The following is a 27,806-nucleotide window of genomic DNA, read 5'->3' as shown; positions in this document are numbered from 1 at the left end:
CCGGGCGCCGCCGCGCTCCGGCCGAGCGGTGTGGTGCAGCGGGTTGGCAGCCGCCGGGAGCTGGAGGTGAGCGACGGCTAGCTCCGGCTACCGGGAGGAGGACGACGGCGGCGGCGGCGGACAAAGGGGAAGGGGCAGCTCCAGCTCGGAGGAGGAAGGGGAGGGGGCCGGGGCGGCCTGTGGGCTCCGGAGCCGAGGGGGGCAAGGGCAGGAGAAAGGAAGCCAAAGTTTCGCTGTTGACAGCCTGGAGGCCGCCGGCGGCAAATGCTCGTTCCGGGCGCGGTGTCCTGGGCGCTCTCTGGTTCTGCTGTGCCTGCTACCGTCTCCCACAAGTTTCCCAGTGCCGGGAGCGTGGGCGCTGTGGAGCGAGTGGGTGCTGCTGGCGTGGGGAGTTCCTTCTCCTTGTTGGTTTTGGACGCAAGGAGGTTTTTTTTTGTTTTCAGCGGGTTTCCAGTCTGGGAGTTCTATGCTCCGCCCGGGTGGGAAGCGCCTGCTCCCCTCGGCTCCATCCTGTGTCCCTGGTGCCCCGGTAAGCAGCAAGAACGGAGCCAGCGCGGAGTCTGCTCCGCTCCTACGGGTGCGGGAGAGGCGCCGCTTCCCGAGCATCGGCCCCATCGTTAGAGCCTGGAAACTGAAAGTTGCTCACTTTATTAGTGACTCTTATGAGAGAAAGCTTGTTGTTCTTGTACTGAAAAAAATGAAATGAAATCGTAATTCAGTTAACAACCGAGACTTTCTTTGCGTATCAAGAGATAGGGAAGTATTTCTAGCCATTGTGGTTTGAGGAAGAAAGTGTATACTGTTATTGAAACAGGATTTGGATAGTGCTGGTGGCATCGAATTGTGTGTTGAGCAGAGAACTGCTTAGCTGAAACTCTGTCTTGGCTCCCTTTTGAGTAATGTGGGAGCGAGCTTTACTGAGTTCTGGGAGGATTTGGGAATGCAGAGTACACCTCGGGAGAGAGTCTTTTGTCTCCTGATTAAAATGGTGTTTAATACCTTGGCTCAGCGTTGTGCAGGGCAGGAGGATCTTCACAGAGAACTGAAACCTTTGGGGATACCACTGGGCTAACAAATACGTGTGAAAATGCCAGGTTTTCCTTCATGCACTAGAGTAGCTCTGTATGGATTAGAGGCCTCAAGTGTGACTTCTTTCTCTCCCCCTTTCTCACGCCTGCTTATGATTCTGAAACATGGTTTGGATTTTGTGGTTTTAATTGCATTCTTGGGCGACTTCCTGAAAGGGAAACCTGGTAGGCTGAGGTTTTGTTTGTGTTTTGCCTTTTTTTCTTTTCCTCTTACTGCACTGAAAAATTACTTCTGCCTTCCTTTGCTCATGTATGAGCATTTAGTAATGTCTTACCCCCTGCTCTCCACAGGAATTCATTAGAAACCTGGTTTTGTAAGGACTATTCACAGAATGTATGTAGGTGTGAGCATCTGTACTGTTGAGTAGCTTCAGAAAGGGGAGAAGCAGAAAACCATGAGCGAAGTGAAAAGCAGCTGCTGCATGCCTGCTGAGTGATCAGATGAGTCTGTAAAGTGTGCAAGTTGAAGATCAGTGCAAGTAAAAAGGCAGGATGATTAAATAGACTGATTCAAATGCATGCAAGAGGTGCTAGCTTGGAATTTCAGCATTTTCTGAGGTACAGTTTGTAGGACACCTGTGAGAATGCCCAGGGAGGTGGTGGAGTCACCTTCCCTGGAGGTGTTCAAGAGGGGATTGGACATGGCACTTGGTGCCATGGTTTAGTGGTCATGAGGTGTTGGGTGACAGGTTGGACTTGATGATCTTTGAGGTCTTTTCCAACCTTATTGATGGCATGATTCTAAGAGCAGCCGTCTTGCACAGGAGTAAACTTTGAGTAAGGGATGCTAGTCCACAGCTTCTTTACAATCACCACAAGTTGTGTCAGAGAGTCTGTTGGAGTTTTGTCAGTGCTCTTAAAATGCTAAAAAGAGCTGCTGATAGGGACATTACCTAGGGATAGGTGTCCTACAAACTTCTCTTGGGTGATATGGCCATATGGCCATTACTATAGACAATCGCCTGTATGTAGCTCAGTGTTCCTCGTGTGGGAGGTGATATAAACTCATGTCAGTGCAAAAAGGAAAACCACAGCAGTCTGCAATGGATTTAGTCTCAAGGTGTGTACAGAAGCTTCTGTTTGGTGTTGTCATTGACAACCAGGAGAATAGTGTTTCTTGGTGGCATGCAGAGACTTTTAGCATGGGTCTCTTAATTGCACAGCCAGAAATGTGTTCCAGTCCTAAAGCTTCTTAGCAGCATGCTGTTAGGCAGAAAAATGTCAAGCAGTGAGCCCAGGAAGGTGCAGTAGACATTTTTAGACTGGATTGAAGCATGTGTGTATAAATCTATAAAAATAACCCCCTCACCTTATTGCTGGGAATTAAAATGGAGATGTTTATAAACCTTGTACATCATCGTGTACAGCAAAGGAGCGGTTCAGAGAGAGCTCTGGCTCTGGTGGTAGGCTCAGTATCTACCTGGCTCATACAACAAATTGTGACTTTTGATTCTCGCTCAGCAGCTGCAGTGTTCATGCTTGAAAAGGCTGAGGCTCAGTGGAAGCATTTTCTTGGAAGCCAGAGTGAGGGTTGTCTAGATTGCTTGGATTGCTTCATCACGAGCATGCATGAGAGAGCATGCTTTTGTAATATTAAGTAGGGGGAAATCCAGCCTAATCATCAAAATGTTTCCAGTTAGTTGGTCTGTTAACTGGAGTCTACTATTCTTTGGGGTCAAAGGTTTTATATACACAGGAAGATGAGGAAAAAATGGATTAATCATCACTAATCTGGGAAGTGTTGCTGGGTGCAGTCATCTTTGTGTGCCTCAGGGCATCCTCCCAGTCACCTGTGACATCACTTAAAAATCATGTTGTATGGCAAAGTACTGCCCTGTAAGTACCATGTAATTCAGTGCAGCTCTGCTAACCATAAACAACTTCTGAATGGGCAGAGTGATATAAAGAACTGCCTCTTAGCTTTGGAGAGCAGGCAGCGTGGAGTAGCCACTCACCTACCTGTGGATTTAAAGATTAAGAGTGTGAATCAGAACTGTGAAAATACAGCCACTTATTTTAATTGGAGTAAATGTACTTCCATACACAAACTGAGGAAGCTGAGCATGTGCAACTGTGTGCATGTTAAGGTGTGCCTCTTCTGCAATGGTTAAAATCGTGGGGTGGGAAGAGAGCAGAAAAGGATGAAAATAAATGGTAGAATCCTGCAGTTGTAGCCACAGAAATTCTGAGGCTGGTGTGTTATGGGGAAAATAGCTGTCCTGTGTTCTGGTTTTTTTCCCTGTCTCCTCTTCAGTATTAGTCTAGTTTACCGTGCAACTTCTGCAAGCACAGAGGAGGTCACTGCTTAAATTGGAGCCAGCGATCGTGGACAGGAAGTGGACAAGGCAATTTTAGTGGCAATGCTAGTAAATATGAGCCATAGTTTCTCAGGTTTTGTCGTGGCCTTGAAATACCTCTAAGTGCTAACTGAAATGCTTTATATATCCCTTAGCACCTCTTCTTGAGCGGGGTCTGTGGAAACACATGGTTTTGGCAGCTACTGTATCTCGTCTGTGGTCTGACGTTCACCTTTAATAGTCAGAAAGAGGCTTTTTCTTAACGCTCCCAGGCTGAAATCAGCATGTGACTCATGCTGGGGTCTGATAGATACACCACAAAGCAGTTAAAGTATGAAAGCATATTAATCTTGTGGATTCATCTCCCCATGGTGGAAATCTGTCTTGCTGACCATACTCAGCAATGTGATATAATCCATGTGCTTCCGGCAGCCTCTTGTTCTCTTCCTGGGATTTATAAACAGGGCTTTGAAATGTCTTAGTAGCTTGGGACTATGACAGCAATTACAAAAGGCATCAAGACTGATTACCAGCAAGTCCTGAGCTCAAAACCCCTGTTCAAGGCTGTCTATATGTAGTGGCCTGAACATGTGGGTAGAAACTGTGAGAAATGTTTGCCAACAGACTGTAAGCCGCAGTTGTACATCACACTGCAGGCTCCAGCAGTAGTGTGTTGGTGCATCTTAGCTCTCTTACCTCAGCTGAGGTACAGATGATAGGAATTCATATTCATCAGCTTTGTAGCTTTGACCACGCTTTTTCTTCTTAAATAATCTGAAAAGCAAGTTATGACTTGAATTTTAAACAGGAGGACAGATTGTGATCCTCACTGCTAATGAGGTGGCTGTGTCATCCGGTCTGCACTGCAAGTTTCTGTTGACCAAAGTTGGTGAGTGGGTTTTGAGGTTTCTTGTTTGGTTTTAGTAGGCAAGGGGCAGTCTCTGTCATTGGCTTGGACAGATTACACGTACAAAAAAGTGAACTGAACATCTCTCTAACTTGTCTTTTTCCATTCTGTTACCACCTTCTTGTACATCCTTAAGCAATCCCAGAAATCCTGTCTAGAAGTTGGTGGATCTATGTTAGCTCTATGTCCCCATCTTGCTCTACACCTTCCTTTTCCATCACTGAAGCAGGCTTGAGGCCTCCAGCTGCTCTGGCAGCTCATCATAAAAGGCTCCTTTCCCAGCTAATTGCCTACTTCCTCTGCTGAGGTTTGTCATCTGCACTGCAGAAAGAGCCACGGACTGTGCGGAGGCTTCTCAGCCAACGCAGCTCAGCCTACAAACTTTCAGTCTAAACTGAATCAGATGGTCTGATGTGCCAGGTCATGATCTGCTCTGGCAAGATTATCGTGCATAGCTCATTCAGTTATCTTTTTTCCTACGGAAATTTAGGGCTTGCCTTTCCAGAAACCTGTAGCAAAGCCCAGTGGGATTAATTGGAAGTGAGGTCAGATTAATGAAGAGAGTTTGTTTTCTTAAATAAAAGTTTCTAAATTGCTGTTCTTTCTCTTAACTCATTAGTGTAACTCTTCTTGAAGATGACTGAGGAGGTGTTTCAGTATTCAGGGTACCCAGCACAGTGCTTCATTCCTCGCTCCTTACAGCATCTATGACTTCTGATGCATTTTTGATTGCCTAGCTCTGCTTCTGAAGCTGAGGGGAGGAAAGGATGAATACAACTAGGTGTCTTTATGCTGTAAAGACAAATGTAAAGATCCCTATCCTTCTGGGGTAGCCTTTAAGCTAGTTCTGAAATGGATGAGAAAAGGCTACTGGAAAACTTGCATCTGATGTCGCTGTGATCTTAAGTTTGTTTCAGTGTCCCAGAGACATAAAATTATATGATCTTTTTTTTTCATCCTTAATACCTTAAATCCTTGGCTGGATTACACTTTGAGTTACATTCATCTGATGAGGACAGGGTTTTTGACTTATCTTTTGAAGAGGAAGTTGTTGACTATTAATGTTGTATGGTATGATTAATAGATAAATAGAAGGCTGGTCTTTTATCGTGCTCCAGATAATCCAACCACAAGTGATGTAAGTGGTTAGAACAGTGCTCCTGAGCTCTCCCAGGTATTTTCTCAGATGGTGGCATCCCTTAGATACAAATGCTTTTCAGTTTCAGGTCTGGGATACCAATGAGTTTAGGTATAAATTCTTATAAAAGCTCGTAGTATGAACACAGGACTGGTTCTGGTTTATTTTTAGGGTTAAATGAGTGTATTAAATACAATCGTGTAACTTCATAGAGCTACCAAAACTGTTAACATCAAAGTCTTACCTCTTCTAAGAGGAAAAATAACAAAAAACTTAGTAATACTGAATTGCTTGCAGCAACTTAAGTGAGGTTTCTTAAAGGACACTTAGACTGAGAGCCTGTCTCGTTAGTGTTACCAGTTGGGCATCTCTAATCAAAGCACGCTTAGATTTTGAGGAGGTATCACGTGGACAATATCTCCTGTCATATCTCCTAGTTTCCTAGAAGTACAGGGGTGACCTCATTGCTCTCTACAACTACCTGAAAGGTGGTTGTGGCCAGGAAGGGGTTGGTCTCTTCTCCCAGGCAACCAGCACCAGAACAAGGGGACACAGTCTCAAGCTGTGCCAGGGGAAGTTTAGGCTTGAGGTGAGGAGAAAGCTCTTCATGGAGAGAGTCGTTCGTCATTGGAATGGGCTGCCCAGGGAGGTGGTGGAGTCACCATCCCTGGAGGTGTTCAAGAGGGGATTGGATGTGGCACTTGATGCCATGGTCTAGTCATGAGGTCTGTGGTGACAAGTTGGACCTGATGATCTTTGAGGTCTCTGCCAACCGTAGTGATACCGTGATAAAAATGTTGCTGCTGCATAGAACCCCCAATTTCCAGTTGTGTTGTGAACCCAGACTGAGCCATAGGGAGTGGAATGATGGGAACTGAGGGAGTACAAATACTCTTTTTGCAGAGGAACTAAACTTAGAAGGTGTAGAATCTGAAGGCAAACAGTCATCTGTCTTCTACTCTGTAGCAGCTCTCGTGTTTTGTCCAAGCTCTGATGGAGTCTTTGCTGTTGGTTGCAGAACTCGATTCTGTCTTTACTTCTTTTAATACAGGTTTGGTTCTGTGTTTTTGGGTTTTTTGCTTGGCAGTTCTCTAGGTCTAAGTGCTACAGATATGGGTATCTGAACCCTTCCAAAGCAGAACGTGTGCTGCAGAGCTCTTGACGTTCAATCTGCTCCAGGCACAGCTCTCAACACAGTCTCTCCAGTGGCCATGGAGCCACCTCCATGGGGTTATTTCTGCTCTCTCAGCCTGGTATGTGCAGGTGACAGGACATGTCCATAGCCAGCAGACTAAAATTTACCTGGGGATAGAAGGAGCAAGTTTCAGTATGCTCTGCAGGAGTGCAGAGGTGCGAGAAACCTAGTATCAGATGAGTACTTCAACAAGTGGAAATACAGAATATTGAAGGGCAACCCAGAACCCTTAAGGAAGAAGATCAAATACTACAGCAGAAGAGGTTAAGCTGAAGGTGGTGGTGAGGTACCTGATGAAACATCAGCCGTAGCTAGTCTAGCACCATGTGGAGTTACCTCAACAATCTGTACTTGCAACCAAAGAGTTAATACCCTGAACCTCATTAATAAGAGGTTGCAATCCTGCCTTTGGCTCTTAATGAGCCTGTACTTGCATAGTGAGCATTGTTAATACACAGCAAATGTGGGAACTGTGGTTCCATGGTGGCTCAGGGGAGACCTTATTGCTCTCTACAACTACCTGAAGGGAGGTTGTAGCCAGGTGGGGGTTGGTCTCTTCTCCCAGGCAACCAGCACCAGAACAAGAGGACACAGTATCAAGCTGTGGCAAGGGAGGTTTAGTCTGGATATTAGGAAGAAGTTCTTCATAGAAAGAGTTATTGCCCATTGGAATGGGCTGCCCAGGGAGGTGGTGGAGTCACCATCACTGGAGGTGTTTAGGAAGAGACTGGATGGGGTGCTTGGTGCCATGGTTTAGTTGGTTAGATAGTGTTGGATGATAGGTTGGACTCGATCTCAAAGGCTTCTCCCAGTCTGGTTAATACTATTCTATTTTTCTTCTACAAACTTAAAATGGGTGCCTGGGTTATGGATCTGCTGCTGCATTTTAGGAAAATGGTTTAACCCTTGAGCCACTGTTCCCTCTACTGAGATTGATCCAGAGCAAGAGGGTAGTCTCACTGCCATGTTGTGAAGGTGTCTTTGAGGAAACTGGTTCTGCAGCATTAGTCATGATGGGCTGACTGTCCCTTGCTCTTTCTTCATTAAGTTAAAATAATGACATTGCATGAATAACTTCAGATCAACATAACTACTTCTGTAATAAAGGGACACCAGTAAATTAGAAACTTAATTCTCTTTAATCTTCCTGATACTGTAAGACTTGATAATAGATCTTGAAGAAGGCTGTAGAAACACTGCTTTAAATACAGAAGTAAGCAACCCATAGAAACTCAACAATAGTTGTTGAACCCACCTCAAATGTTGAGGCCCAGAATTGTCTCCATAAGTCCCTTGCTCTGTGATGCCAGTAAATTCTGTATTTCCCTCACAAAGCAGAGCTGAAGTTGGCTTTTTATAATCGTGTGAATGAGAGATGAGAGTAAAACACGTGTCTGTCCTCTTGAAACTCTGGGAAGTACTTGTGTGGTTGTAGTATGGTTACAACTGAGTGGCAAAACCCAAAATTGACTGTGGCAAACTATAAAAAAAATCAATTTGATATGCAGTGAATGATCAAGAACCACCATAAACCAAATGGCATAGAAGCCATATGCCAGTGAGAAAATTAGTCTGGCTCAGTAGCTGAAGACACCAGTCTTGAGGCTACAGAAGGTTTTAAATGGAGCTTGTCTCTGTCCTTTTTGCTGAATGGACACACTCAAGAAATGGTGGTCAGGACTCTTCATAAAGAAGCACTAAACTGACTTTCTGCACATGTGGGAGCTGTGCTTGGACAAAGAAGGTTCCTGCCTAGGGCCAGCCAGTTTTACAAGCCCTGCTGGGAAATTCCCTCTTGGCAGAGGAGGCTGGATGGACAGGGAGGAAAGGGAGGTGTTCCAGATGGAGACAGTCCATCTTGAAACAAACAAATGCACTAAAAGGAGAGAATTGGAGAAAGGAGTAAGGTTGAGAGGGGAAAGCCTCAGGCCCAGTCCCGTGCTTTCTGTGATTGTGTGGAACATTGGCCGTAGTCCTTGAAGTCAGACCAATATCTTAACATGAAAAATGTTTTCTAAAAGACCTTCCAGCTTATCTCTGTGTACAGATTCTATTTATCTCATGTTGACAGTAACTCCTTTTCAGATTAATGTAAGTACTGAGTTGCTTAAAAGCTAGCAATCATTCTTTCTTAGTAAGGCTCTGTGTGTACTAAACCTTCCAGGTATTGAGTAATAAAAATCTGTTTTGTTCTGTTAGCTGTTTTTCATGTGACCTGACATGTTGATGTAATATGGCTTTTGTTTTTGGTATCTATGGAGATTTCTGTGGGGTTTTTTCCTTATTTCTTTAAAGCAGAAAGCACTGGAAAGAGATCTCAGATGAAAGGGAAGAGCCAGTGTTCAGGATGCACCAGAAAATGTGAAGGAAGGTGACCTATTTCATAGCTCTGTTTTGTGGAACTTACCTGCATTCAGACCATGAGTCCTGCTGCTCTGAACCCAAAGTTGTGTTTAGATGTAGCAGAAGCCAAGCAGCATGGTAGAGAGGATACCGCAGCTGGAGGCTTTGGGTAGAAGAGGCTTAGGCAGAAGGGAAGTTGCATACACATGTGAGGGGGGGAGGAAAAACCTACCAACAGGCTTGAGTGTTTTAATATGTTGCCAAGTGTGCATCATCAGAAAAAACAAGACCCAGCATGTGACCTTCCCAGTGCAACCAGAGCAGTCTCATTGCTTTAGAGAAACAATTGCGGTGTGCTCAGCCAGCTCCTTAAATGACTATTAACAAGTTGGAGTATTTATTCAGTTCTGCTGGAGAGAGTTAGTTAAATGCCTGAAGTGAAACTGCTTTCTTTGAGCTCACATGTCAGTTGAAATAAGACTTTTAAATTAGTAGCACAGATGGTACTGACAAGGAAACATCAACATCTCAAACTTGGAGAGGTCCCTGAATGTTTGTCCCAGCTGAGTTTCTCTGGGCATGCAGGCTACCCACTGCCTGCCATGTGGACTCAGGGGCTCTCAGCTTTTTGGCTTTGGTACAGTGAAACCAGCAATGCTGCAAGACTCTGCTTTTCCATTTTACTCTGAGCTGTGCTCGCTGCTGGTTTGGTTACAGCGATTCATGGAAGTCAAGTCTGGTGTTTGAGCATCCTTATGCTTTAGAGAAACTGCAGGATCCATCTTGCAGCTGCAAGTATGAGCCTTTTGGGTCATACCATAGATTCATAGAATGGTTGAGGTTGGAAGGGACCTTAAAGATCATCGAGTTTCAGCCCCCATGCCATGGGGCAGGACACCTTCCACTAGACCAGGCTGCTCAAGGCCTCATTGAGCCTGGCCTTGAATACCTCCAGGGAGGGGGCATATTGCTGTTCAAGTCAGCTTCAAAATAAACTCTTGGGTGGTGTCTCATGGAATACTAACTACATCAGTACAGACACTGGAAAATTTATGTACAGTTCACTATTTCATCCTCAATTCACTTGCTGTCTGGAACAGATCTTTTCTCTGACTTTTATTTTAAGTCTGGGTAGTTTTTTTCAGCTCATGTTTTTGCCTCTGATATTGAACCAAATGAACTTCTCTTCCACCCTGGAAGAGTACAGCAGCTTCATTTGGCTCCATGAAAATTAAAACTTTCCTAAGCTAGTTCTTCCCTGTAGGAGGATCTCCATGCTCAGCAGCTTTTTGTGCCTGGGGCTGAAGTGATAACTTCTACCTGCTCCATCAAATGCCTTTCTAGACCTGGATCTGTATTAATGTAACTTCACTGTTTTACATCCTGTACATGCAAGCCAAAAGCATTGTGTTCTCTTCACTGCCATAAATACTTCCATAATAACTTCAGCCAGAAGCTTAAAACTCTGCATTGTGCAAGTGATACATTGAGCCTAGTGAGCTGAGTACGCTGCTAGTATGCACGAGGGTTAGCGCTTGCAACACCAGCTGGAGGCTGAGGTCATTCGGAGATTGGTAGCCTGAAGACATTTCATCATCTGTCATGAAAGAACAGAAAACTACCAGTGCAGATAGGGCACGCTGTGGTGTTCCTCTCCTGCCTTCCCCAGAGCTTTCTGCCTGCCTGAGCTGTGTGTCAGAAAATGCTCAGCTGAATGCAAAATGCTGTCACCTGTTTTGTTCAGAAACTTCAGCGCTGGGGTGAAGAACTGTACTCGCATAACAAAACTGATTTGGGGGGTGGTTAGCATTCTCTAGATGCATTTCTTTGGGTCATTGTTAGCATTTCTGTTGTCTGTTTAGAAGTTGAAGTTGTGGGGTGTTGTCCTTCATGTAAGTTTTCACTCTAAGTGGGCAGCCTGCCTTGAGGGATGGTTTGGATTGGGTTGTTTTGTTGTGTTTTTTTTCTCTCCTGTTCAGCATCTTTCAAAAGCCCACATTTATGTAAATGATTTTGCTTATACACCTTCCTCCTTCTCAGTTAACTATGCAAAAATATAAAGGTCACAGGCAAAGAAATGCCTAGCTTGTATTTTTGTTTGAAGCATTAGATTCAAATTTAACTATCAAGAAGTTTTTAGCTCCATCGTTATGAAAACTTGTTGAAAGCTTGTTGATAGTCGGTGTAGCAGGTCAACTGTTTTCCATCCTACACATCCTACATCCTTTTGGATTTTTTGGTGGTTTTTTTTCTCCTTGCACTTTACTTAAGCTCTTTCTTTCAGGATATGCAAATGCAACTCTTGTTACTGAGCTGCACAGAAGTTGAGTATACTGAAACCCATGCCAGAAGCGTTAATACCGTGAATGCTACTCCTGCTCAAGGATGAAATTAGCTCCACATTTAGCTGGTTAAGCTACGTGATGGGCATGGCAGGGCCAAGAAGTGACTGCTCTATCTAGTGCTGAAAAGCAGTTTCACTTTTTACCCATGCTCAGAACAGTGCATGACTTAGTTTTGTTTACTGAGTAGGTATCTGCTAAAGATTGTGTTCTAGAATGAAGCCTGTCCTGCCTTAATGGCCTAGCAGGAGGGAGGGGTTAGGCAAGCCTGGAGACCTCTGGGGAAATCAGGTCCCAGAGGTGACAGTTTTGCCCTGAAACAAGGCAGGGGGGGAAAAAACAGGCAAACCTAAAAACCTGCAGCAGTGGCCTTGGCAGCAGGGTTAGGTTGTTCTGACAAGGCTTCACACATGTCAAGGGGGAAAATGCAGCTGAGTCTGGCAGGGGTTGTCACTAGTGGGGAAGAAAACTTGGAACTTGCAGTGAATTGTGGTGAAGGCAGAAAAGAAAGAAGTGCCTGACTTCAGTTAAGCTTGTGCAGATGCTGTATGTGACAATGAAATGTTGTGTTATTTGCTTCCATAGAAGTGTCACTCCTGTCTTTACCCTTGTAATAAACTTCTGGCAATGTGTCAAGTAGATGTGCTCAAAATAGCCCAATAGCTCCTTGTTTGCTGGCTGGATCAGGTGGAGCTACCTCAGTCAAAAGCTGGGTTTTCAAATTACAGCTCAGTGGTGTGCTCAGTGATTGTCTGTCACTGTCTCTGGTCTCCACCTCTACATGGGGCAGGCTGTATTGAACCAACATTGGGCTGTTTGCTCGTAAGCACATCTACTAAGAATACCCTCAAACCCAAAACTCAGCTGCTCTTGGAGTAGTGCCTCCTACATGGCAGCACTGCTGTTGGGGTAGAGCTGTTGCCTGGGAGTGAGGGAAGTTGGAAGCCTTCCCCCCAAAACAAAACTACAGTTTTCAAGTGGTTTACTAACAAAGTCCAAATTCCCTTTCTCTGACAGGTGCTGTTTCTCCCCATGGCTACTTCAGCTGTAGCCAGTGGTATGGGGGTGCAGGACAAATCCAGGACATGACTCATAGCCTGCTTCAGGACAGTCAGGTAGTGTTTAGGTCTTCCTCCTGCAGGTCTTGGTGCAACTGGCCAAATACAGACTAGTTTTTGGACAAAGCTTAAGTGGTGTCAGCTGCTGGGTGGTGTGGAGCTCCTGTGGAATGAATGGCTCTTCGGTAACTGTTAGAGGGTTCAGTAGGTTGATGGGAAAGGTTTAATTAGTGGGCAGGCTGTTAACCTACTTTGTAGGACAGTGTTTTCACTTTTTCTTGCATAACTTAGATCAGTCTGACAGGCTCCTGTGGTCACAGCTACACTGACAGCTGGGTTGAGGGGAGAAAGCTGTCTCAATTCCTGTATTACTTTGTGTTGAGCAGTTGGTGTACCCTGTGTTGCAATGGCAAATTTTGACACAGCCAATTCCGTCCCCTTAAATGGTGCAGAAGAAGGTGGAAATGCTGAGTTTGTTGCTTTCAAGTATTTTAGCACAGTTAAAGTACATGCTATTAAAAGATGATTAAATGAATCTGTACAAACACCAGCTGGTTTTCTGGTAATCAAGTGCTCCAGCATGGTTTGAACTGGCAGCGTAGGTAGGCTGTGTGTGATGGCAGAGCACTTGGTGCAGTACACCCTTCCATGTGTGTGGGAGGCAGCTGGGAATATCACTGGGAAAAATGCTCTCAGTGCTGCCTATGTCTGCTGGCCTCTAGCTCTGGGGCTGCTGGAGCTAGGAGAGCAAGTGTGCAGTGCTGAGCAGGGGGCTTAAGGGCAGAAGAGACCTATTTTGGAGTTTTGAATGTGGTATGCAAATGACACTTTAATCAGTTGTGTATCTCCTGCAGCCTGGTTACCCTTCAGGGAACTAGTTGATGACTCTGAAAGATCTTGGAGCACAAAGCAAGCTCAGTGAGGGAACAAACTGGCTTGTTGGTCTGGAACTCCAGACCAACTCTGGGGCTCTTGAATTGTCTTAAAGTAAGAATGTTGTGACTGAAATTCTCACAGTTGAGCAAGGAATCTAATTTCATGAGGTAGGAGATTACTGCATGACTAGTGCAACAGGTGCATGACTGCACAAGTACAGGTTATGGGCTGACCTGTTGGAAAGCAGCTGTGTGGAGAAGGACCTGGGACTGCTGATGGGCAAGTCCACCATGAGCCAGCAATGTGCTCATGTGGCTGAGAAAGCCAGTGGTCTCCTGGGGTGCATTAAGAGTGTGGCTGGCAAGTCAAGGGAGGTTCTCCTTCCACTGTGCCCTGCCCTGCTGAGGACACATCTGGAGTACTGTGTCCAGTAATGGGCTCTGCAGGTCATGAGTGATGAGGAGCTACTGAAGAGAGTCCCCTGGAGGCTATGCAGATGAGGGGACTGGAGCATCTTTCTCACAAGGAAAGGCTGAGAGACTTGGGGCTGTTTAGCCTAGAGAAGATGGAGTGGGGATCTTCTCAGTTGTTAGTAATATTTTAAGGGGTGGGGGGAAGAGGACAGGGGCAGACTCTTTTCAGTGGTTCCCAGCAAAAGCATAAGGACCAGTGGGTATAAACTGGAACCCAGGAGGTTCCACCTGAACATGAGGAAAAACTTTCCCTGTGAGAGTCCTGGAGCTCTGCAACAGGCTGCCAACCCCACCTGGACATTGTGTTCCTGAGCAACCTGCTCTGGGTGACCCTGCTTTAGCAGGGGTCTTTGGACTAGATGATCTCCAGAGATACCTTCCAACCCTCACCATGCTGTGATTCTGTTCTGACCATCTAAGTATCTGTTTGCCCTAACAAAAAAGGGATTGAACATACTTGCCTGAGGAGGGAATACAGCCCCATAGTTACAGTACCCAGTATTTAAAATATGGGCTTGGTTCTCTAATCGCTTGTTGAGAGCTCCTGGACAAACTTGCTGCCACTTGTGCCTCACTTCTAGGAGCCCATGGCTGTACCAATATTGAGTTGTGTTAGGCCTTAGACCTGCAGGTGAAGATTGGCCCATGCTGAATGAACTTCCTTCCATGCCCATTACCTGTGCAATTCTCTTCAGTGGGGAAGTACAGGCTTCAGTCCAAATTTCACTTTGTGCTTTGAAATGTAAAAGTCTTCCTCTCTGTTCCTAGCATTGAAAAGTCAGTCGTGCAGCTAACTCATTCTAGGCAGGCGTAAAGTCCCACCAGAGAAGGTCTGTTTGTGTATGTATCCATGCTTCTGTTCACTGCAGAAAGTGATCTGCAAAATGTGTTGTGTGCATCACATCTTGGTGGGCAAGGAGCACACCACAAGGATTCTTTGCACTAACTGGTCCTCAAGGGCAGTTTGAATTGCCAAGACTGCATTTAACTGAAACTCCAAACTAGCTGAACTTGTGTGTGGTACAATGTAGTCTTCAGGTTGGTGGCTTCTGTCTTGTTAGAGTCACTGATCTCTAACTATTTATAGTTATCCCTGATTCTGGAAACCCCTAGGCCCAGAATACAGCAGTAAAATGTGAGTCCCATGGCCAGAGCTCTGTGAATGGCACATGGAGCATGTGCAAGACTTGCTGCTCTGCAGGTAAATAAGAATTTAAATTGAAGATAAAAATTGTTCTACTTGTGAAAGCTGACTTGATTTCCCCTCCCCTTTCTTGTCCTCTTGCAGATATCTCCAACCAGAGACCATGAACTGGCACTTCCCACTCCTCTTTGTTCTTGGGACTTTGACATCTGTATGTTCCCAGTTCAGTTTTTATCCTTTGGAGGAACTTAGCTCTGATGTTGGTATCCAGGTCTTCAATCAGATAGTGAAAGCTAAGCCTCAGGACAACGTTGTTGTGTCTCCTCATGGGATTGCATCAGTCCTGGGGGTGTTGCAGCTGGGGGCTGATGGCAAGACAAAGAAGCAGCTGACAACTATGATGAGATACAGCGTCAATGGTCAGTGCTTCTAAGGTGGTTTGGGGTGTATTTTGTCAGGATATTCATGCTGTTCTGAGTTGGCTTTCAAAGTGTGGCAGACTGCATCATACACCAATTAACTCTGTTTACCAAAGCAGAAAATGGACACACTTGAAGTTAATTGGCAATTTGCGTGTGGACATTGTACATACAAGCAGCTTTAATGACTTCAGGGGCCTGGCTAGAACTACCTTCAGCCTTACAAAATGGATTTTCCAGAGCAGTGTAGATGGTGGTGTGGTGCTAGCGCAGTGCAGGAAGGCTGCAAGTGCTATGCTGAACAGTCCTCCATGTGCCACACCTTGAATAACAGGGCAAGAGAATGTTTCTTGTCCCCGCGTTACAAGTGCTGCAAACTAACCACACAACTGACAATTTCACTTGGATGCTCTTCAGCTTTGTTTGTTTGTGTTTCTGCTGTCAAGATGCCTGAATGTTGCAGTTCTTGTAGTGCCTTCCTCTCAAAAGAGCTGTTTCAGCTCATCTCTAAGCCTGACACTGCATGCATCTGCGTTTGTATTCCTCTGCCACTGCCTACCCCTGAAGAGGGTGTAGGCTGAAGGTTCTCACTGCTTTACTTTGCATGCTGAGTATCCATGTGAGTGTTTGCCTGCAAGACTTAACATCTTAGTGCCATCATTCTGCCTTCCTTCCAGGGATAGGACCCCCTCCACAAAGTAAGTGCACATTTAAATCTTGAGCTGTGTTGTCCTTTCTTCACTTGCTTTGCTGTTTTGGTGCTGGGTTTTAAAGCAAACCAATTTGTCGGCTTAAGATCTGAATGTTGTAGATTGAAATCTCTTCATGGGATAACCATCTTCAATATCAAATGAATGCCCAAAACATAACTACTTGCAAAACATTTGAAGTGTTTTATTTGGCCTGCAAGAATTTCTAATACTGAGACAGAGGTTCTCAAACTTCTAAAGAAGGTAGCCAGTACCTTCTAGAGACTTGTTATGGAATCCTACCTGTCTCTTCACAGATCTCCTTTGCTCTTGTTCATGATTGCCTTACAGTTGTTTGGCAACCACAGCAACTTCTGTAGAAGGATAACAGTTGGGAAGTATTTAATTTATCTTTAGCTGTCTTTTAATGCAATTTAGCAGCTGGAAGCAAAGAGGAGAGCCAGCATCATGAGACCAGCCAGCTCTCCCCGGATCACCACCAAGTGCTCCGTGGACCACCAGTGGTCCACAGAATACAGTTTGAGAACCTCTGTTATGGTATGTTCTCCAGAAGAATTTGCCCATAATATTGGAGAGTGGACATGTAGCAATCCATACAAACAGTGCTGTTGAAGCAGTTGTGACACATGAAACAGCAAAGCCATCTGAGGCTTTTTTTTCTCATTTGCAGCTAAGAGAATAACTCTGAACTAATTTACTCCCTTTGTATCTCCTATCTCAAGTTTGTCTGCATAAGGAAGCAGTCTGGAAGTGTTGCTGCCTAAATTGTTGGGAAACAGAGGGAGCCCGTTAATTGCTGTAAAATCAGCCAACCAAGGACCCTGCTCATTGTCATGGTTGAACATGAGGCTGCTTGCCTGGCAAGAGCTTCCTTGTGTAGACAAGCCCTCATTCATAAGCTGCAACGAGGAGAGCTGGGTATGGTGAACATAGCAGTTCTTCTGTGCTGCCATATGCCTTCCCTCACACACAGTGAAGGAGCTAGCCAGCACTTGGTACAAGCTGCTTTCAGGTCCTCAGGATCTTGACTGTAGGCACTGGAACCTGCTGCTTTCCCTTTTTTTTGATGGCAAGTTCCTGTGTTAAGTGTGTTGACTCCTGCTTGTAGCTGATTTAGGCCAGCACTTAGTCTTTACAACTTGAACCTTATTACAGAAGTCTTGACAGCTTGCATTATTCTCCAGTAAATGGAAAGGAAGGATGGTGAGAGAACAACTTCTGCTTTGTGCTCTGAGATTCAAAACCACCTGCCTAACCCTGAGCTGAGCAGACTGAATCCTCTACTTTTTTTTGTCACTCTTACAGAGCTGACAGGTGACCCGGGCTTGTATGATAGGAAATGCATCTTGGAACAGTTTGCCCTGTGGAAGAGTATGGTTAGTAGCCCCATTCTAGGACCTGAACTACTGTGTAACATTTTGAGCATCCAAGTTAGAAGGGCAGCAGCCATCACAGATCATGTGTTTGCTGGGAAACAGGAGTGCTCTTCAGATGAGAGATCAGGAGTTGGTATTTTGGAAGGCCTCTCAGAATGCCTGCTTTGGTCTGGTAGTCCAGCACTTAATGTCTGACCTTTCATGTCATGAATACTTGCATATAAAGTAAATGTTTGTTCATCATATTCTAAATTAAACTTGCTGTTCTTTTTAACTAGGAGTTGGTAAAGCCTTAAAGAAGATAAACAGGCTCATAGTCTCAAAAAAGAATAAAGACATTGTTACAATTGCTAATGCAGTATTTGCAAAGAGTGGCTTTAAAATGGAAGTGCCTTTTGTTACAAGGAACAAAGAGGTGTTTCAGTGCAGTGTCAAGAGCGTGGACTTCGAGGACCCAAATGGAGCTTGTGATTCCATCAACCAGTGGGTGAAAAATGAAACCAGGGGTGAGTATTGGTGAGTGCTTCTTGTGTGGCTGAGGGTGGTGGCGTCTGAGATCACTCAGATTCAGATGGAAGGATGAGGAGGTAGAAGTTGTTCTGCCTTTCAGCTGGCATTAGTGTGGTGTTTTGAAGATTGTGGGCCAGGTATCTGTGGTCTTAATGACCCAGGAGATGTGCCTGTCTGGTGGCCTATATTAGAATAAACCAAACCAGGTTGGAAGAGACCTTCAAGATCATCGTGTCCAACCCACCCAAACAGCTAACCCATGGCACCAAGTACCCCATCAAGTCTCCTCCTGAACACCTTCAATGACGGTGACTCCACCACCTCCCTGGGCAGCCCATTCCAATGGGCAATCACTCTTTCTGTATAGAACTTCTTCCTAACATCCAACCTGAACCTCCCCTGGCACAGCCTGAGACTGTGTCCTCTTGTTCTGGTACTGGGTGCCTGGGAGAAGAGACCAACATCTGCCTGTCTGCAGCCTCCCTTCAGGTAGTTGTAGAGAGTGATAAGGTCACCCCTGAGTCTCCTCTTCTCCAGGCTGAGCAACCCCAGCTCCCTCAGTCTTTCCTCATAGGGCTTGTGTTCCAAGCCCCTCGCCAACTTTGTTGCTCTTCTCTGGACTCATTCCAGCAAGTCAACCTCCTTCCTAAACTGAGGGGCCCAGAACTGGACACAGGACTCGAGGTGTGGCCTAACCAGTGCAGTATACAGGGGTAGAATGACCTCCCTGCTCCTGCTGGCCACACTGTTCCTGATGCAGGCCAGGATGCCATTGGCCCTCCTGGCCACCTGGGCACACTGCAGGCTTATGTTCAGCCTACCATCGACCAGTACCCCCAGGTCCCTCTCTGCCTGGCTGCTCTCCAGCCACTCTGACCCCAGCCTGTAGCACTGCATGGGGTTGCTGTGGCCAATGTGCAGAACCCGGCACTTGGATGTGTTAAATCTCATGTTGTTGGACTCTGCCCATCTGTCCAGCCTGTTGAGGTCTCTCTGCAGAGCCTCTCTGCCCTCCAGCAGATCAACTCTTGCCCCCAGCTTGGTGTCGTCAGCAAATTTACTGATGATGGACTCAATGTCCTCATCCAGATCATCAATAAAGATGTTAAAGAGCACAGGGCTCTTGAGGGATGTGTACTCTGTGTGTGTGTGTATGTGTATGTTCATCTGCCCATGGGACTAGGGGAGCTTTTACTGTTTGTTATCCTTGTACAAGAAGCAGAGTTCAATTGGAGTTCTGCTTTTTCAAACGCAAAACCTGCATTCAAGCAACTCAGATATTTTCACTCAGCAAATCAGACTTGTGGAAAGCTGCAGAGTGGTTCAGCTTTTGCTCTTAGAGCCCTAAACTCTTGCAAGCTATGGCTGTATTCATACAAGTCACGTTTGGTAGAGCATTTTTATTTGACCCTGCCTCCACAGAACTTCTTATGGTTCAAGCCTCTTGGAATCTTCTTGTCGAGCTAATGTATGCTAAAGCCAGAGATAATACTTGACAACACACTTAGTCTATGTAAGCTACACATTTGGTAGCCCTTGAAATTCAAACCAGTGCCCTCCTGGATGTGAGGAGAGCATTAACAAGCTTGGATGTGCTCTTTGTGAAATGAGGCTGTCAAATTCTTTCTCTACCACCTCACCAGTTTTGCATAGCAATGTTGCAAGCAGTGTGTAAAATGGGGAGGTGCTTCAGCCAAAGCTATTAGCACATAGATCTGTTCTCATGCTGGAAGGGTAAAGCACTCCGAGTTCTAACATCTCTCTCTTGATGAGCAAGAGTTTGTTTCTAATTGTCCCAGAGGTTTACTTTGACAGAATACTCCTGAGTGTGTGAACCTCAAATGTGTTGCCCTGTGCAGTGTAGTGACAGGACCAGGGTAATGGCTTCAAATGGAACAATCCAGGTTTAGATTAGACATCAAGAAGAAATTCTTTCCTTTGAAGGTGGTGAGGCACTGGAACAAGTTGTCCACAATGTTGTGGAGGTTCCAACTGTGAAAGGGTTCAAAGCCAGGTTGAATGGGGCCTTGAGCAACCTATTCTGATAGGAGGTGTCCCTGCCTGTGGTGGAGGGTTGGAACTAGATGATCTTTAAGGTCCCTTCCAAGCCAAGCTATTCTGTGGTTCTATGAGGAGCTGGCACCCTTGCAGATCAAGTGGCCTAAAGTGAGATCCTTAATGGATGGTTGGCTAATGTTGTGGCAGCAAACACTTAAACTTTCTATTTCTTCTAGGTATGATTGATCAGGTTCTATCTCCAGATGATATTGACGGCAGCTTGACCAGGCTGGTTCTAGTAAATGCTGTGTATTTCAAAGGCCTGTGGAAATCAAGGTTTCGACCTGAAAACACAAAGAAACGTCCCTTTTATGGAGCTGATGGGAAGACCTACCAAGTCCCCATGCTGTCCCAGTTATCCATCTTCCGCTGTGGTAAGCTCAGTGGCCAGCAATGGCTGTAAAATTGGCTCTCTTCCTTCCAACGCCACCCGGATTTTGCTGTATGTGTGCTGTTTAATGGCGTTGCTTTTGCTAGCTGATTTAGGAAGCTTGTGTTGGAGAAGTGCTTCAGCAGCCTGAGATACAGATGAATTTGCTGTGCAAGGAATTTAAGGTCTGCTTAAGGCTGGGTTCTCTGTCAGAGTGATTGCCTTATCTTTTGCCTTTAAAAAGGAAAATCTGAAGTATCTAAACCGACAACTTTGTGACTTAGGCTTTGCAGTAAGAATATGTTTTTAAGGGCAAAACCGAAGAAAAGCAGCCAATAGAAGCAGCCTTGAGTTTTCTTTGAGTTGTGCTTGAAGGAAAGATTGGAGTAGAATCACTCCTTACTTTACTGTAGAATAAAGAAATGGGACTTGCACAGTCCCCAGTCCTGTGGGAGCCAGAGGAGCTCAGTGTCAGTACATTGGCTCTGTCTCTTGAGGTGTGAACTTGCTCTTCACATTCAAATTAAGTCACAAGTGAAAAGAAGTTCAACAGGTTCAGCCAGGCTTCCATCAGGGACACTCAGAGCTGACATGGGCAGCTCAGTGGACTGATAATATATTTCAGAGCTTCAGCTTTACAGTCCTGTGGGGATTTTATTGGTCAAAGATTGAAGCTCTGATAAAAACACCTTCCAAGAGAAGTGCTGCCTGGAGGTCATTTCCTTGTGTACTAAATAGAGCCTGAGACTACAGCTTGCTATAAATCCAAAATCTCAGACCCACTGTGCTCTTAAATGCCTAGCTTTACTGTTAACAGTGCTCAAAACTAACACTAGTAGCTTTGTGTTAAACTCTGTCCAAAACCCAGGTATTGGAGCAGAATATCCTAACAGAGGGCTTCTGTCTGTCTTAACATTGAAAAGGGATCTTTATTAAACGTCTTAAGTAGCTTAAATCCCATCAGTTGACTGTGAAGATGAGTCCCCTATGTATTTTATATGTCTTAGTCCTAAGGATATAGTAACATGTAGCAGGTCAGAAAAGTGGTGCTTCACGCTTGGATGGTCTAACTTTTGTGGCTGTCCTGTAGCTGGTTTCAGCAACCAGCACTGTGATCTGCAGACCCTTGTTTGAGAACCAGTGCCATAATGAAAGGAAATGATCAAACTGCCAAGCTTGCCACAATTCCTGCAAAGTCAATGCACTGCTGCTGGTTTCCTAGCAGCAGGAGATCAGTCAAGGTAGGATGCATGGTCCTGGCAGCAAGATGGAGATGTGGATTTTTCAGCTTGGGCTGACAAGTGCAGACTTACTTGAAGAAAGGGAAAGATAAGATTTTTTGGATAGCAGCAGCTTTCCCAGGAACCCTGTCTATAGTTAAACTGACAAGTTTTCACTTGAAACTCCTATAAAAATCATTTGCATCCCAGCCATGTGCCAAAAATCCCACAGCAACCACAGGGAACTTGGAGGAGGAGAGGGTTGCTCAAAACCCGTCTTCACAGCACTTCTGTAACTCATGGAGGTATCCTTATCTCACTCCTTCTCTAACCAGCCTCCTGCACTGCCTCATTGTGGCTGTCCTCCACTGCTTTGGAGGACCGAGGATTGCTTCCTGCTAAGACCCTTATTAAGCAAGATGGTGAAGTAAATGCAACAGACAGGAGCTCTTCCAATAACTCTTGGAGGGGAAAAGAAGCTGGAAAAGACAGTCTGTTGCCTGGGAGTTTTTTTGCTCTTTGTTTCTCAGTGCTTGGTTGGTCCTGGTATGTCTGGTATAGGTATTGGACATCCAGCTGATTCACAGACCTGGTGACTCCTAACATAGTTGGCCTGCTGCTCTGGGTTGATGAGGTGTGTCTGGGAAACTATGCACAGCAAACTTGCATGAGTGTTTGCATCATGGTGTCATCCTGTACTAGCATTTTCACAAAGCCTGAGCCACTTCTGAAGGGTTGCCTAGCCGGAAGCCAGCCTAGGACTTCCTAGAGTCAGTTTTCAGATGTGGGCAAAGCTTTTCTAACAGGTACTTAGATCAGAATTGCAGAATAGTAGGGGTTGGAAGGGACCTCTGGAGATTACCCAGTCCAACACCCCTACTGAAGCAGGGTCACTCAGAGCAGGTTACCCAGCATCACAGTGTACAGCAGATCTGGAATATCTCTAGAGGAGACTCCACAACCTCTGTGGGTAGCTTGGGCTAGCCCTTCAGCACCCTCACAAAGAACTTTTTCCCTCATGTTCAGATGGAACCTCCTTGTGTCCAGTTTGTGCCTGTTGCCCTTTGTCCTGCCAGTGGAAACCACTGAAGAGCCTCTGGACCCTTCGTCTTGACTCCTGTCCTTTAGCTACTGATAAGCATGGATAAGATCCCCTCTCGAGAAGTCTTTGTGTTCAGGCTAAACAGCCCCAGCTCTGTCAGCCTTTTCTTGTCAGAGAGATGCTCCAATTCCCTCATCACCTTTGTAGCCTCTGCTAGGCTCTCTCCAGGAGTTCCCTTATTCACTTGAGCTGGGCATCCCATAACCAGACACAGTACTCCAGATATGGCCTCATCAGGGCAGAGCAGAGGGGGGAGGAGAGTTTCCATCAACCTGCTAGCCTTGGTGGTCATAATGCATCCCAGGAGATCATTGACTCTCTTGGCCAAAAGAGCACATTGCTGCCTCACGGGCAACTTGTTGTCCACCAACACTCCCAGGTCCTCCTCCACTTCAGTAGGTGTCTAAGAGTAAAACAGAGATTTAAGGCTGTAAGATAATCAACCATGATGCTTTGCTGGGTTTTTTTTTTAGGCACAACAAGTACTCCAAACGAGCTGTGGTATAACATCATCGAGCTGCCCTACCATGGCGAGATGATAAGCATGCTGATCGCCCTGCCCACAGAAAGCACCACCCCCCTCTCTGCCATCATTCCCCACATCAGCACAAAAACAATAGGAAGCTGGATGACCACCATGGTAGCAAAAAGAGTACAGGTTATTTTACCAAAGTAAGTACTGACATCATCTATTTGTCCTTCAGGGAGTGTTCTGGGGGTTGTATATGTGTCTCCTCTGATGGCCATATACTAAGGCATCTTTCCTGCCTAATACTGATTATATTGCACTATATTGTTTATTCCAACTAGATTTACAGCAGTAGCAGAAACAGACTTAAAGGACCCCCTGAAAGCACTTGGCATTACAGATATGTTTGACCAGTCAAAGGCAAACTTTGCAAAGATAACAAGTAAGTTGGTTTTGTGTGGTTTGGGTTTTTTTTGATCCATGGTGGTCCTTCATAGTCTTGTTGTTGAATAAAGCATTGTCTGACCAGTGCAGTTGTCTGTCTCTTGGATAACTGTTACCATGACATTGGGGCTGTTTTGTAGCCAGCCAAGCATAGCTGCTGGCTTCTGTTGAACACTGTTTGGGGTTTTTTTTCCCCTTTGTATTTCAGTAAATCATGTTGGTCAGGTTCTTAAGATGTGATGTTACAACCTGAGAAGTCTCCAGCGCTGTCTAAAATCATGGCAGGACACCACTGTGCCTTAGCCTGTTACAAATACTGCAATGCAGTATTTACTCTTCCCTAAATTGTGCTTAATGACTTTCTTGAACATAGGAAAGCTCAAGGACCAAATTCCCAGTGTAAGGGACTAGACCAAATCAGAGCTGTAAATAGAACAGAATCCTGAACTGGTTTGGATGGGAAGGGATCTTTAGAAGTCATCTACTCCAGCCCTACTGCTGTCAGCAGGATCATCTGGAACTGGAGCAGCTTACTCAAAGCCCTGTCCAACCTGACCTGGAATATTTCCAGGAATGGAGCATCTACCATGTGTCTGGGCAACCTGAGACAGTGTTTTGCCACCCTTAATGCTAAAAAACCTTCTTCTATCTGTTCTAAATCTCTCCTCATTCAGTTTAAAACCATCTCCTCTTGTTCTGTCAATATTGGTGTCTGAAAATGTAGTGTAGACATTGTTGAACTCATACCTCTCAAATGTGACCTTATTTCTGTTCTGTTTCAATTAAACTCTGGATTAGCTTCTACAGAGAGATCCAACAGAAACCCTGCTTTGTCCTGACTTAACCTGAAAACAAATCCCTGTTGCATTGAAAGCAAGGTGCCTTGCCAAATGCTTTTATTTCCCCTGACACTGAGATAAATGGGAGTGTAACTTCAAATCAGACAGCATTATTCTTTTCAGCCATTTAAAAATGCAAGTGAACACTTCTAACTTGTGCCACCAAATAGGTTACTCTGTTTACTAGGTTATCTTATCTTACTCTTCCCTCCTCTGTTATTTTTGTAATTACTAAGGTATTGATTGTGTTCAGAGATACTACGGGTAGTGTTCTTCAATGCGGTATGAGGGTTTCAGCTGTAAACTTCAGCTTTAGTTATTCTTAGCCATGCTTGCATAGCTGCTAGCCACAGGGTGCTTCAGCACTCATGCAGCTGAAGTGCTGTTCTCCTTGGGTGTTTCAGGGACAGAAAGTCTTCATGTGTCTCATGTTCTGCAAAAGACCAAAATTGAAGTTAGTGAAGATGGAACCAAAGCTTCTGCAGCAACAAGTAAGTGCTGGTAACTTTAAGACTCAAAACTATTAGGAAGAAGGCCACTGAGGACAGATAGCCCATGCTGAGACCATGGTAGGAATGCACCCTGACTTGATGCTAAGGGACACAGTTTAGCACCACACTTGGTGGATTTACATACTGGGTGGAGTCTATCTTGAAGGTCTTTTCCAACCAAAACTGTTCTTCTCTTCTATGATTTGTATCAGTTGATGTATTTTATGTAGCTTGCCAATGCTGATCAGACCATTAGTATACTCTTAAGAAGTACAAAAATACTTTCTCCTAGAGAAGTGTTTCCTAATAGCTAACCCTTTGGCCACCAGGTTAATGTTCCTGCCTATCCAAATGGCAAAGAGGACTAAGCTGCTATATCCTTTCAGTGACAACCAAAGACTTCCTTCCAGCTTTCTAGGGCTGTTGTGTTGTCTTTTTAATATAGCTCCTAGAACAACAACACAAAATCTGTGTTGCTTTAACTGTCCACACTGGTAGATCTCAGGTATCTTATGCTGCCTAACTTTAAACCTTCTCTCTCTTGCAAGCTGCAATTTTGATAGCCAGGTCCTCCCCTCCCTGGTTCATCGTAGACAGGCCGTTCGTGTTTTTCATCCGGCACAATCCTACAGGTAAGCAGCATTTGTGTGGACTTTGTCTGAGAAGTTACCAGCTGTGCAATGCACAAAAGAAGTCTGGAGCTCCTGAAAAACTACTGCTTTAAAACAAAACTCCTGCAACTCTGTTTTTATGCCTTTAATATTAGATTATTTTATCTGAGCATAACTTAGAATGGGAAATGTGTAAGTACTGGCTGCCACGTTAACAGAACCAAGCATGGCAGGTTCATGAGTACAAGTAAGTCTTTACTACTCTTAGTTTCATGAGTGGAGATGAAGTAGCTGATGGTGAATTAGTGACTAGGACCCATCCTTCTGATGGACAGGAAAATAGTGCTAGGGCAAAGGCTGCAATAGGGACTTTGGGGATCTAGGGTGGTGCCTCAGCCTGCTGGGAACAGAAGTGAGTGTTCAAACATAGTGATGGTCATTTCTGTGCAATATGGATTGAATCCTAGAGCCCAGCTGCCCTAGTTACCTGAATAACTCATCTATTTCTTGCAGTGGCATGTGGAAGATAGATATGCCCATTAGTAGGGAGCAAGGTGCCAGCTGCCAGCACTGGGGGGTAGAGAAGGCTTCAGTCCCCATCCCACAAAACATCACAGAACTGTGTGTGCCTAGAATTAGGAGTTGGTCACCTATCCAAACACTCCTTTCCTGGGCTCAGACTAGAGAGAGGCTTGACAGGAGTGGGATGAGGTGGCTTGCCTGCACTCTGAGGACGTCATGGAAAAGTTTATTTACAGACTGTGGTAATCCTTGCTCTCACTTCATCCCTCAGGTACAATCTTGTTTATGGGACAAATAAACAAACCTTGAATGTGGAAAAGACTTTTTCTTCAAGAAGTAAACACTCATGTGGCACACCCCTGTCCTGTTAAATATTTTGTACACTACTCTCTGGCTTCACTCAAGAGCTAGTTGTAACCACTGGCTGGGTTTTGAAACAGGAGTCAAAAGTATTTCTGGCTTGGTGGGAAAAAAAAAAATGCAGATTGAAACCTACAGTGTCTCTTCAAAATGTATAAAAGATTCTCTAAACTACTGACTGGTTGCCTATGCTAACAAACTCCTGAGCTTTTTCCTCTATCTACTAAGAATTTTATGTATGGCTTTTGTGAGAGGATTTTTAACAAGCAATGGTAAACATTTCTATTAATGTTGGTTTTATTCTTGTGTGTGGGAGAGGCCTAGTTGTGTAGATAACCACCTATCGAGATTCCTTTTTGGTCCTTGAGTATCTTGATCCCTGGATATTCTTGGTAGAGATAGATGAAAGGTTCTAGCAATTTTTATTTAGTGCATGTATCACTGAGTTCTGAAACTAATGTGGTGTTAGGTACACATCACGTTGTCCTGTCTGTGTGATGTAAACGTGCCATTTGCTAGGCTACACTTTCTATTGGATTGAAATTTTATATTTGTTGGGTTGGTTTTTGTTTTTTTTTTTTTTGGTTTTGTACAAAGGAAGAAATAAAACTGCATTATGAACAGTCAGAGGTGTGGACCCTGTTTGTGCCCACGGGTTTCCGGCTCCAGAGCCCCGGAAAATGCTTGGTTGAATCTTCTACAAGAAGGGGAAGGAAAAGGGGTGGTGAGGGATTTGCGTGGGGGTAGTTTTATGGTTTACAACTGATTTACTGCTGAAGTCATTCTGCTGGGGATGAAATAGCCACACGTTTGACAATGGATGAATTTGCAACAGCATCTTGGCCTGTATCAGGAGTAGTGACAAGCAGAACCAGAGGAGTGATGGTCTGTGGTGACAGGTTGGACTCGATGATCCTCGAGGTCTCTTCCAACCTTAGTGATACTGTGTCCCCCTGTACTCGGCACTGGTGAGGCCCCATCTTGAGTACTGGGTTCTTTTCACAGAATCACAAAGGTTGAAAGAGACCCCAAAGATCATCAAGTCCAACCTGTCACCCAAGACCTCATGACTAAACCATGGCACCAAGTGCCACATCCAATACCCTCCTGAACACCTTCAGGCATGGTGACTCCACCACTTCCCTGGGCAGCCCATTCCAATGGCTTAACAACTCTCTCAGTGAAGACTCACAGCCAAAACACTGTGCATGTCACATATGTACACATGTCACATATGTACAGTTCAGTTTGGGGTGTCTCGCTACAAGACACAGACAAGGGTCTGTGTTGATAGGTTGGACTCGATGATCCTTGAGGTCTCTTCCAACCTTAGTTATACTGTGAAGAAGGACACTGAGGTGCTGCAGCAGGTCCAGCATAGGGCAATAAAGCTGGTGAAGGGTCTGGAAAACAGGTCCTATAAGGAGCAGCTGAGGTAACTGGG

The 27,806-nt window shown here is 45.1% G+C and overlaps 1 protein-coding gene across 2 annotated transcripts; it reads left to right on the top strand.

Annotated features, from left to right (window-relative positions):
- SERPINE2 (serpin family E member 2) lies at positions 1-26,989 on the top strand. 2 transcript variants are annotated; one of them, XM_068145498.1, is made up of 10 exons: positions 1-66; positions 15,006-15,280; positions 16,408-16,527; positions 17,645-17,872; positions 20,111-20,308; positions 23,100-23,298; positions 23,437-23,537; positions 24,783-24,869; positions 25,418-25,501; positions 26,274-26,989. In XM_068145498.1, exons 2-10 carry the CDS (start codon positions 15,025-15,027, stop codon positions 26,309-26,311), a joined length of 1,311 nt encoding a protein of 436 aa, XP_068001599.1. In that variant the 5' UTR covers positions 1-66; positions 15,006-15,024; the 3' UTR covers positions 26,312-26,989. The 2 variants fall into 2 exon arrangements, with proteins under 2 accessions (XP_068001599.1, XP_068001600.1); XM_068145499.1 differs by lacking the exons at positions 1-66; positions 16,408-16,527.
- Positions 26,990-27,806: the final 817 nt, after the last annotated feature.

Source organism: Melanerpes formicivorus, unplaced genomic scaffold (genome assembly GCF_026170545.1).
Source record: "Melanerpes formicivorus ecotype bairdi unplaced genomic scaffold, bMelFor1.0.p_v2 SCAF_12, whole genome shotgun sequence".
Taxonomy (NCBI): Eukaryota; Metazoa; Chordata; class Aves; order Piciformes; family Picidae; genus Melanerpes; species Melanerpes formicivorus.
The sequence above is the reverse complement of the archived record's forward strand: the minus strand, read 5'-3'. Positions and strand labels throughout refer to the sequence as shown.

Coding starts and splice junctions, on each gene's coding strand:
- SERPINE2 (XM_068145498.1), top strand. CDS start 15,025: ATGAACTGGCACTTCCCACTCCTCTTTGTTCTTGGGACTTTGACATCT. Junction 20,309..23,099: donor GTTATCCATCTTCCGCTGTG/GTAAGCTCAGTG, acceptor TTTTTTTTTTAG/GCACAACAAGTACTCCAAAC. Junction 24,870..25,417: donor CAAAGCTTCTGCAGCAACAA/GTAAGTGCTGGT, acceptor CTCTCTTGCAAG/CTGCAATTTTGATAGCCAGG.